Consider the following 12,450-nt stretch of genomic DNA (forward strand, 5'->3'; position numbering starts at 1 on the left):
TTTTATGTATGTTTGTGCAAAAATCAAAACAGAATTGGGATGAGGAACTAGTCAGGACTGATTATGAGAATTTTCTTTCTAAACAAGAGGCAATACAATACTAATTAATATTTCTAAAGAAATATCTTCAGAGATGTTGATATCATTTTTTGAACTTGTTGATAGACCCAGATTATTTACTTTCTCTTGCTAACCACCTCGCCATGTTACACTTTTACTCTATTTAATGTTGTTTGTAAAGTCAATTTAAAACTACCTTAAAGCTTCATTAGCAAATAAATTCAGCAGTTATGGAATAAATAAAAGAGTGATACTAGAGAATATGATTTAAAAATATATGATCAGATGCATGTTACATATAATTATGAGTAACAAATTTATTTTAGGAGCTTTTAAAGTATTTTAACACTGAATACAATGAGAATTCTTTCAAAACTCCCAACATAAGAGAAAAAATGGAAAATTTGTATATAATGCATTGTTTCATTGATTAATAAGCAGTTGATTTGTTACTTTACATATCTATACTGCTTTTTATTATGATTGTGATACATGTGTAGCATCTGAGATATAAGTGGTTGGATTGAATTCTCCGAAAATAATAATGCCTATTATAGCTCCCTGGACGATTAGTCCTTGTGGTGAACAGAATAAAAGCATCATTTATAGGACTGACTACCACCTGATTTTCAGCTTGCTGGCTGATATGCAACTTCATGTTCAGTTTTGTGAACAAGAGTAAAAGAAACTGTTTTAATCCTCACTTTCATTAAGAAGCCTGGTATGTTTACAAGTTTAAAATGGAGGTACTACTTCATGAAATAAACTATCAACTGTTAAAGAAATAAATCTATGTGGTAAAAAATTAAATAAATAAATCAGATTATTTTTTATATGACTTAAATAATTCATAGATTATTTGAAGATATTTTCTTTTAAGTTCAAAATAAATAACTTAGGTTTCCTTTACTGAATGATTGTGAAAAATATCAAAATTTATACTCTGATTAAAATGACTGTACTATAGGATTTTATCGATCCGCATTTCTTTTCTGATTGAAGTTTAGAAGTAATAAAGTAAGTAAAAAATTGGAAAAAAGTAACTATTTTTCCTTGAGTAATTTTCAAGGAGAAAATATTTAATTAATCTTCTGGCAAAATCTAAAAATATTGTTAGTGAAATACTTAACATTACAGACTTCTTACTTGGAGAAAAATTCAACTGTACAATAAATAAACATTGTAACCCGACATGACTTACAGCGTGAAATGAAAATCACCTCAGATTATACAAATGTATAAATCAACTTTCAAAAATTGAAACATTTATAGCTAAATATATATATATATATATAAACAAATGAATCATATAACATGTTAATTCATGTAAAGGGAGCTCTAAGTCATTTTCATTAAAAAACACATTTACACTGAGAGTTGTCAAGTAGTACAGTTTTTGGCTAGATCCACAAAACCATAAATACCTAATAACAAATAATCCAACAAACAGATACCAAAGTATACAGTTAAAGCTATCATTAATAAATTCAAACCCTTTATATCAAACACAGAAAAACATTTCTGTAAACAAATCTGGCACAAACCCACCCCCTATGCCCTTCCAATGATACACAAACTGACATTTTTTTACTCTTTTTTGTGAATTATCTATTGATTTTCTGTAAACCACACACAAACTGGACATTTAAACAAAACCATTAGAAACACGTACGCATGAACTCGTATATAAAAATAAAATACAGGACAAACCTTAAAAATAAAATAAATATGTTGAGATACATGTAATGCAACATTAGCATCATTCAGTGCAATAATAAACTCTATTAAAAAAAACCACTTGCCATTCTTAAAATCAATGTCAAATATTAAAAAGTACAAGAACACATTTCTGAAATAATAAATGTATAAAACATTATCAAAAAATAAAATTAAATTCTGTAACCAAATATTATGTCCCCTTAATTTCCAGCATCTTGTATGAAATTTTTTTTTTACATTGTATATATACACTGTAGCACTGGTGTTTGGAGTATGTTTTATAGGATCTTTTTTTTATTATGATTTCTGTTTAAGCACAAATGTGATTTGTGTTTGTTCATTTAGAAAGTTGTTTTTACAAATTTGTAATAAGTTTTGTATTGTGTTTGTACATTTCAAGTTGTTAAATTAGTTTTTTTGTTGTATTTTAGTATTTAGGTGAAATTTTTTTTATGTCTGGTTCTTACATGTCTCAATTCAATGAGGACGTTTGAAAAAATGGATTCAGTGATGGTGTAATGTGCTTTTATTTGTTTTCTTTGTAATGTGAAAGTTACTTCCTGTGTGTCCTATGTAAATAATTACAGTTAAAACAACAGAGTTTGTTGACCTGAAATCAAAATTTTTAATTGACAATATTTATTTTGTTTTATTAATGATTCTGTTTAATCTTCTTTAAATCTGAGTAGGAACATGTGGTGTTTAAATAAAATTTATTTTAAAAAAACTGACTAAAAAAGGTGCTAAAAAGTTGGTGTTGACTTAATAAAGTTGAAATTTAAAGAAGAATTTAATTTTCTACTGTTTTTTGAAGTACATTTATATGTTTTAAAAGTTTATTTAAAAAAAAAATAAATAAGGCTGATTTAATTTTTTTTAAAGTCGATGCTAGGCTGAAAACAGGCAAAGGTTTAAAAATCCTAATTACATGGAAGTCTTATATTATTTCTTTTAAAAAGTTCTTTTTGTTTAAAATTTTATAATTTTATTTTTTAGATTTAATTATTTAAATTTAACTATTACTCGATAACTGATAAACTATTACACTATTTTGGATTTAACTATTACTGGATAATTTCAAATATCTATCTTATGGCATATGAAAATTACCAAGCCCGACCAGGATTCAAATCCAGAATTATATGGATCAAAGACAAAGATTCTACCAGTTTGAGGCTAAAATGTATAGATAACCTTACAAAAAACACTACCCTTTTCAAGGAAGCTGTTCATAAGTAACATGGAAAAAAAGAAACGACATTGAGCAATTACTTTCAAGTATAATCTAAGGTTATTTGGAATGTAGGATATGTATTTGTTATACAAAGTTTTTTGGCTGATTTTCTTGAAGTTGAAAGTACTTATATCTGATCAGCTAGAATGAGTACAAGATTTGTATCATTGCCTACAACTTTTCTTTCATTTTCCTGTTTAGCCTCCGGTAACTACTGTTCAGATAATACTTCAGAGGATGCACGAGGATGATGTGTATGAGTGTAAATGAAGTGTAGTCTTGTACATTCTCAGTTCGACCATTCCTGAGATGTGTGGTTAATTGAAACCCAACCAAAGAACAACTGGTATCCACGATCTAGTATTCAAATCCATGTAAAAATAACTGGCTTTACTAGGACTTGAACGCTGGAACTCTTGACTTCCAAATCAGCTGATTTGGGAAGACACGTTCACCACTAGACCAAACCGGTGGGTTATCATTACCTACAACTACCTGATATTAAGTAATTGATGGCAGAAATATTCTCAAAACATTTATTTTACTGTGTAATTCTTTGTTTTAAAAAAATTCCACCAATGTTATCTGGAAAAAACTTATCATAAGAGGAACTTTTATAAAAAAAGTCATCAAAATCGATCCATTTTATGAAGAATAAATTTTGAATGTATGCAGTATAACAAAAAAGTACATTTGTTCGAATTGATATCGCTTCATTTTTTGAAATCCCTTGAAAACTGTTAAGGGAGGAAAAAATTTGAGTATGTTAATCGGGTGTAGTAGTAGCAAATATTACAGTTAGATTATAATATTAAAACAAAATTCAAAGAAATAGTGGAATCACATTAAACATATCAAATAAGCCAAAATAAAGCCATGTTTTCTTGTACATTTGTTTACTGCATGACTGTTATGTTAGCTACTTGATATTTATTGAATTTCTATTAGGTAGTATGCAAACATATATTAGTTCTTTGTATGTGATATTGAATGGGCATTTTTTAGTATACAATTTGCCATACATTGTTTACATTATTTCATGCTTTATGTTACTTTAATTGGCAGTTATTACATGTGCTATGTATTCAATTTTGTTTATTGTTTTGCATGTTATATTGTATTATATTCTACTGTATAGGAAGAAGAAATGCTGCAGTTAACTTTACGATGATGAATGAATGTGATTATATTCCTGCTATATTTTGTTTTGTTTACCGTTATCAATTTCTCTCCTATAAATATCATTTATTCTGGTGAACCTTCATGTAATTCTCTCAAAATACTACTGTGTTACTGATGTATATTTCTTGTTTCTATTCACCTAGCTTTTATTGCCTTGGATATTTCATTTGCTTTTGCTTTACAACAATTGAAAATGTAACTTAACCAACTTAATACTTTTTTCTTCAAAACTGAAAATATGTTTTAATCTTTGTAGTTTATTTGCCTTTAAGTAGATTTATTAATTTTTAAGGAACAAGTAAACCAAATTTTTGTTAGATGATAAATTTATCCTATCCCAATTATTCATTGAAAGCAGTGGTGGCTTGTAGCTAAAATTAGTGGGGGTACTGCTCCAGAAAAGTTTTTTTGGGCCTTTTCAAGGCCATGGTTAAAGTTTTCTGAAAAATAAAAAAACCGAAAAATTAATTAATCAAATAGAATAGCTGTAAGCAGGATAATAATTTAATTCTACACTTTATCAAATTCAATAATGTGGTAGTCTGTATCTAAGTACATTGTGATTAAAAACTGTATTTAGTTTAACCAAATAAATAATAAAATGTCAATACAGATAATATTTCTTAGTATTATTCGATAATAACTGAATAAAATGTCTGCTTAAAAACAACTTAATCTGATGGTGCTTAATTTAAATTTCTATGTACACAGAAACAAATACATAATTAGTTTTTACTAATTAACCTTCTTTCATCCTTTTTGGACAGATTTGGCAATCCAATCAAAGAGCCCTTGCTTTCCACCACCTTCTGAACACTACTGAAAAAACAACTAAACCACTACTATCATATTCCTTCCATTGACTAAACTAGAAAAGCAAACCAACAAGGAACATTCCATTCACATGTGGAATAAAAAAAACTACCAGCATGCTAGGGTCGGCACTGTGGGAGGGACAGACAGCACTCTCTCTCCCTTGCAGTCTCAAGTACAGCTTCCTATGTGCGCATGTGCACAACAGCTAAACACCACACCGCTGAAACTGTGAAGCGCACAGTTCCATACAAAGATTTTTGTATCTTTTTCATAAACTGGGGGATGGCTACTGACATTAAGCTTAAGGATTATATATTGTACAAGTATAAAGGTATAAATACTTTAGAAGGTATAAAGTATAAATACAAAGGTCTATATTCAAATATCTTATAATAATTACGATGTGTTTTATTTATTTATGCTGTTTGGCTTACGCCAGATCGTGAATTTGTTTTAATTTAGATTTAACTATTTTATTTAGAAAAACTGTTATTTAATTGTGGTTTTATTTCACCTTTAGCATACGGCATAGACAGTTTACATCTATACTCTATTGTGTGACAAATATGTTTGCCTATGATATTATGCGTTTTAATTGTTAATTTTGTTTTTTTTTTATATTTCTGTTATTTAGTTTTTAAGTTTTTACTGCCTTTTGCATATGGTTTGGGCTTTTTACACCCATGCTGTAGGGCACGGTGCATATTATTGGCTGTGATAATGTGTGTTGTAATTATTATTTTTACTCATTTGTTTTGTTTCTTATTATTATTGTTCTTATTTATTTAAGTTTTATTCTGCCTTATGCATATGGTGGGGGTTTTTTACATTGATGGTATAGTGTTTGTGGCACACTGTTGTCGTGATACTGTTGTCCATGATGTGTGACATGATACTTTGTGCTGGTATTATCAAATTAAATTGTTTATTATGATAACATTGTATCCAAGCACTAATAATATGACTCCTTGTGCCAAAAAAAGAAAAAAAGTCTAAATTTTTCTCCATTTTTGATATTCTTTGCAGTTATTTGCTTTTATTTTAAATCTGCATAGATTCTGCAAACCATTTTAGTTCAAATTTATTATTTCCCAAATTATAGAATATTTTCTTTGTGAATTTATTATTTATTCTATAAAGATGGCTGTAAAAATGGAATCTTTTCCATTTAATTGTAGCAGAAAATTATTCAGCTTATTTATATAATTTTTCATTGGGTTACATTTTCCAGCCTTCTTCAGTTTTTGTTGTGCAAAAAAATAAAATCAATTTTATGTTTATGAACCACCTGATGTTATTTAACATCTGTGATCTAGAATAACCGATTTATTAAATTAGGTTTAGGTCACTGGTATTTTATCTTCATTTCAGCCATCAATTTCTAGAATGTTATTTCCTTTGTATGTTGTAGAACTGTTAGCTTATGAGGGGATCAAGGTTACATCTTACTCACTACCCAAAAATAGATATCAAAACAATAAAATATTTATTCCTGTGTAAGGCATTTCCTTTCTTACTCAGGAACTGAGTAAGACAGGAAAGGAAAGGTTCCAATAATTTGTGGAACCTTATTCAACATGTCTAATCATCTTTTATAGCACAAAAATATAGCTTTTATTCATGCTATATCTTCTTAATCTATTATCTGTCAGTCAAAAACTGCGTTGCAATCTTCAATACAGTGAAATATCTTGTACAAATTAATAGCTATTCACACAGAATTTGTTAAAAAATTTGTTATATAAATTACACTCCAAATGACAGAAAAAAAGATAACGCTAACGTATATTGACTAACAATCATACAAAACTTACATTTCAGAATATAAAATTACTCTCTTGGTTTCATAATTACCAAAAAAATATTTAAAGTCATACAATAAACAAAATATAAGTGGATAAGCTTAGCAACTCATGAGTAGCACAGTTTAAATTAACATTTAAACTGGACCGATTTCAGTGTATATTATACTGGACCAACTAGAATCATACATAGAAGCACAAAAGTACAAAATTGACAATAAATGTATGTTTTTTATGCATTGCGTAGTAGAATTAAATTTGAGCTGATCTTATTATTTTTTATAATGTTTGTTCATTGTATAAAAATTAACTGAAAAAACATTATAGTTACAACAGTCATTAAGCAAATTGATCACCTCCATAAACTTCTATAGCAGTTACAGAGATATTAGTAGAAACTAACTAATTTTATTATAACAAATAATGAATGATTAAAAGTTTGTCAGTTAAAAGGATATAATTTTCTACTTACATTATAGCATCTCCATGTGACAATACACTTTCATTAAAAACGTATGGATCTAATTTTTTTATATATAATGTTTCATTACCTTCTCTCATTAATATTTTAATCTTTTCCAGTGCATTTTCTATCAAATATGTTATATTAAACCCTTTTTCTGGTATTAAATGTAAATCATCTGAAAAAATAAAGATAAATAATTAGAGATATTTAATGATTAGAACAATTAAAATGAAAATAAGTTAAGAACAATAAGAATACAAAGTGGAAAAAATGTTATAAAATGTTGAAGTTTGTTCAGAAAAACTGAAGAATTATTTTGTACTTATGCTCTTCTTTTCTCAGTTTTTTACTGTTTTCTGATGCGTTTAAAAACACAGAGTTGTTTTTTAATTGTGACCATAATTTAAATCTAGAACTTTCTGGGTAGAAGGCAGAGGTGCAATTGTCCAACTGCGGTGTTTCTAGAATGCTCACAGAACTGTTTTTAAAGTATACTCCAAGGTTGTTATGTTCTAGATAATTCACTCTTTACTATTGGGATCAGCAGTGTAATAAATCATAACTCTCTGAGAAAGCAACTTTGACTCTTGTGTTTTAGATGATTAATATTTGTTACTGCTATAGAACAATACTGGAAAACTTATGCAAAGCAAAAAAAAATTGTTACTCTTTCTGTCATGAAAAAGATTATTTTTTAATTATTTATTCAACAACAAAGATTCCAGAATAAAAACAAAATAAATTCTTAAATCAAAATTCATCCTAGTAGTATAATTATCTTAAGCGTGACTGAATGATAGTATCTTTGTTCTACAGAAGTAAAAACAACAATAGTAAATTACAAAAGATTCTTTTTTAAATGGGTGGTCTCCTTTCATCCCTTTTATCCATTTCCACAAAGATACCTAATCTTCACAGGGAAGTGAAAAGACCGTTAATGTAGAAAAGATGTGCATCAAAGGACCTGAAGTGGTCAAAAATCTAAAATATTACTATTTATAATGTAAACCTTACTGTAAATTATGTGTTGTCGAATTCACGAATACTTGGATGCGTACTTTGAAAAATCACATCTAATACTAAAAGTATCTCAAATCCAACTAAAAACAATATCAAGTTCAATAAATAATTCTTAACAATATATATTCCTTACATATTATATGATTACAAACAAGACATTATGCCCAACAGATAATGATATTATTATCAACAAAATAAATCAATAATAAAATGGATATGAAAATGTTTCTGATTATTCTTTTAAAAGAATTAAAATTATCTTCTTAAGGATTTGGACTTGTCTGGCTATCGGAGATAGTCCACTTTACTGATTTAAATATCTTTTTCTTCCTTTTATATCAGATTAGCAGTTTTTTCTTACACATGTAAAATTATATATATATATATATATATATATATATATAATATATATGTATGTATTAAAGTGTTTACATCAATGTATCCATGCATCTCTTTATATATAAATATTATATTTTGTATTTTTCTCCTCAAATTCAACATCACAATGTCCAAAATATTATATTCCATTTCATAAGAATTTTGATGAAAATCAGCCCTCCTTATCATAAATTTCAAAGGAAATTCTTCAATCTTCAAATATGTGATCTCCCTTGTTAGTACTGATTCTCTTTTTCCATTTTGTTGTGTATTTTAGTTGATTTCAATTTTAAAGGGCTTGTGATTGGTATGATGCTCAGATGAATAAATGTGTATTTTGGCCACACATTTATAAATACATTTTTATGTTTTAAATCATCTTATTGTTATTATTTATGATTATTTGCCTTTAAGAGAATGTGAGAACTTGACCATCATGCCTTTACTTCCTTCTCTTTTTTTTCTTCCTAAAACCTATTCATCCGTTCACTACATTTCTTCTCTCCTTTGTCCATCTTCTTCCAATTGCTTCTCTTTTTTGCTCTTATTCAATTTTCTTATTTTTAATTTCATCCCTAAATTTCCTTCTGTCCTTGATTTCTTCTGAGATGTTCACTTGTTCTAGGTCATCTTGTGTTTCTTTTATCCAAATGGACTTTAATTTACTTACCTTGACGACATTGAAAATTTTGTTAGCGAGTTTATCTTCACCCATCCTGCATAAGTGTCAGTAGAATTGTAGACATCTTTTCCTAAACTAGTTTGAGATGGAGTCATGTGTTTTCATACGAGGCTTGGCTGATAAATTTTGCACATTAGTGTGCTACATGGAGACAAAAGGTAGTATCGAGTTTGGCATGGCAGCACATGTTTGCTAAAATCCCCCTCTACAAAACTGATAATGCGTTGAAATTCATTTACCGGTTTGTTTTCAGTACCAGTTTAATTCGTTTGTGGTCGTTTGATCCAGGTTCCATCTCTGAGGACTGCACCGTGGATTTTCCTGAGGATTTTTTGTTCTTTCATTACTGTGGTTTCTGGTGCATACAAGGCCTCCGACAAGACAACTGTGCTGTAATGTAGTTTCACATTGCAAGACACTGCCCTTTTGTTATAATTGTTCCGTGTAAGCTTGTATGCTTTTTGCAGTTTTGAGTATTCTTTCTGCGCCGGAAATTGTATTCAGTTGAGCAGGGTGCTTGTAAGATTTTGCCGTACTGTGTTTGCAGCGGGAATTTTCCAGTTGATTTGGTATCCGTATATTATGTCCTTTCATAAGAGATTTGGGAGTCCAGTTTTACAGGATATTTCATGCAGCTTCTCCAATGCAAAAATGGCTTAATCTTTGTTTGTTAATATAGCCAGGTCATCTGTAAAGGCCAAGCGTTTTATGGTAATTCTATTTCTTTTCTGTTTTCCGATCTGGATGCCTTTGACTTGCTTCACCAAGATGACTCTGAACAAAATTAGTGATAAGCCATCCCGTTGTCGGACTCCTGTGTGAACTTCGAATGGGTTACAGGTTTCGCCCATGAATTTGACTTTTGAGGTGGTTCCTGATAATTTTTCTGGATGATTGCTCTGGTCTTTCTGTCGTCTCCAAATTCTTGTAGGGTATTAAACAAGGTTTGTCTGTCAACAGAGTCGTAGACTTTTTTGAAGTCGACAAATATGACTGGTGTTCCGAGATCGTCTGATGTGTAGTATGGTCTTGAGGTTCCAGATTTGTTTGATGCAGGACCTTCCTTTTCTGAATCCTGCCTGATACTCGCCAATCTGCGGGTCCGCTTGCTGTTCGAGTCGGTTCTGCAAGGCTCTAGAGAGGATATTATAGGTGACTGGGAGATGTCTTGACTTTTTCTTATGGAGCGGGTGTATCAAGGCACTCTTCAATTCTTTCAGGATTTTCTCTGTTCTCTAGACTTCCAACATTATTCTATGAATTTTAGGCGTTATGTTTTTGTGGTCCAATTTCCAGAATTCCGCGATAATTCTATCTTCGCCAGGAACCTTTTTGTTTTTCAATGATTAATTATGTTCACAATTTCTTCGTGTGTAGATGGAAGTGAGTCGGGATTTGGTAGATTTTACAAACCTTAGTTTTTCCGAGGGCACTTTGCATTCGAGAAGAGTATTGAAATATTTGCCTAGAATTTTACAGTTATTTTTCGTGTTAGTTTTCAGGGACCTGTCGGGTCGTTGGAAGGACAACCTAGGAGGCTGGTAGCCGGCAAGATTTTCTCTAAACGTTTGTAGAAATTCCGGGTGTTGTTCTTGGCAAAATCCTGTTCTATTTCTTTCAGTCGATTTTGTGGTAATTGCGTTTTTCTCGTCAAATAATTTTGGAGGACGTTTTCCTTATTTCTATGAATTCTCTCCACTTTACTGTGTTTTATGACTGTTGAAATTATTCCAGGCTCCAATCCTATTCTCGACAGCTTGATCACACGTGATATTCCACCGTACTTGATTTCCACGTATTTTCTTTTTCTCAAAGGTTGGCCTAATTTTATGGTTTTTTTCAGTTTCTGTGCGAGTTCAGACCAACTCCTGCTATCCACCCTGTGGTGTTCATCAGTGATCTCCTTGTTGAGTTTTAGGTATTCGGGGTCAGTACGGAAAGTCTGGGATATTCTTGTCCGTTTTCTATTGGGCTGAAATTTTACCTTTGAGTAGTTGGTGGTCAGACTCGAGGAACCTCTCCTTGTTTTTTACAATGAGCACTTATTTGATGTTTTTCCTGGAGATGGCAATGCGGTCAATTTGGAATTCTCAGAGTGTTTTATTGGGGGATTTCCACGTCTTTAGTTTACGTGTGGGTTTCAGGAATTCTGTTGACATAATTTTGAGAATAGTTATTACAAGTTTATGAGGCGTTCACCATTTTTATTGGTGCTGTTGTGAGCAGTGTATGGTCGTGTGATTTTCCTGTATTTTTTCCTTTCCCTGATTGCCCGTTAAAGTCGCCTAGTAGAAACTTGACGTGATGTTTGGGAATTTTGTTCGTGGTTTTTTCCAAAAGTTCCCAGAAGTCTTCTATCACCTGTGGGTTTTTTCTGTTATAGGCATTTGTTGGTGCGTGCACATAAGCCTTGCTTCTTGATTTTCCTGATAAAATAAGAAAACCTGGCGTGCATGTAAATCATTTATTATATTTATATGTTGTAAATGGAATTATTATGTAAATCCTATTTGTGAATGATTTAATACCTTAAATGTCCGTTGGAATAATGAATGGATGTATTTCCAACAACAAAAAAGATTTTTTTTTATTTGTAGCGATTTATTAATTGCCGATAAATAATTGATATTGAATTACAATGATTGTTATTATTTATATTTTACTAAACAATCTGATGTGGACACCACATGACTTCCTTGTACGCCTATTAAATTGCATGTACTTTTTTAAAAAAAATGAAAAATACATAAAATTTTATTTCATTAATAACTTATGCGATTTTTTCATATTTTTTTCTTGTTATATTTAAATTAAATAAAAAAAGTTAAAAAAGATATATATGAAGTCGGATTCGAACCGATGTGCCTCCCTTGAAAGTTGCAAATATTTCATTAAGATTTTATTTGGTTATAAATCTGGGACCAATGAAAAAAGTAACACTTAAGATATATCGTTGAAAATATCTCGATGAGGGCTTATTTCTACAGTTAAGAAAAAGTCCAAAATTCAAATCTTTGGATTTTGGGTTTTTTGAACACTAATCCAGTAGATTGCAATCAAAAGAAGAGGTGCACAACTAGATGGTACAATA

At 30.0% G+C, this 12,450-nt stretch overlaps 1 protein-coding gene across 2 annotated transcripts in view; it reads right to left on the reverse strand.

The window, feature by feature from the left end:
• The window catches only part of LOC142332960 (uncharacterized), a 111,710-nt gene that overhangs the window by 15,287 nt on the left and 83,973 nt on the right, over nucleotides 1–12,450 (reverse strand). For both annotated transcript variants that reach the window (XM_075379679.1, XM_075379680.1), the window contains exon 3: nucleotides 7,286–7,454. In XM_075379679.1, coding sequence (XP_075235794.1) covers nucleotides 7,286–7,454 — 169 coding nt within the window. The remainder of the gene's footprint in view (nucleotides 1–7,285; nucleotides 7,455–12,450) is intronic.

This window comes from Lycorma delicatula, chromosome 12 (assembly GCF_047948215.1).
Source record: "Lycorma delicatula isolate Av1 chromosome 12, ASM4794821v1, whole genome shotgun sequence".
NCBI lineage: Eukaryota > Metazoa > Arthropoda > Insecta > Hemiptera > Fulgoridae > Lycorma > Lycorma delicatula.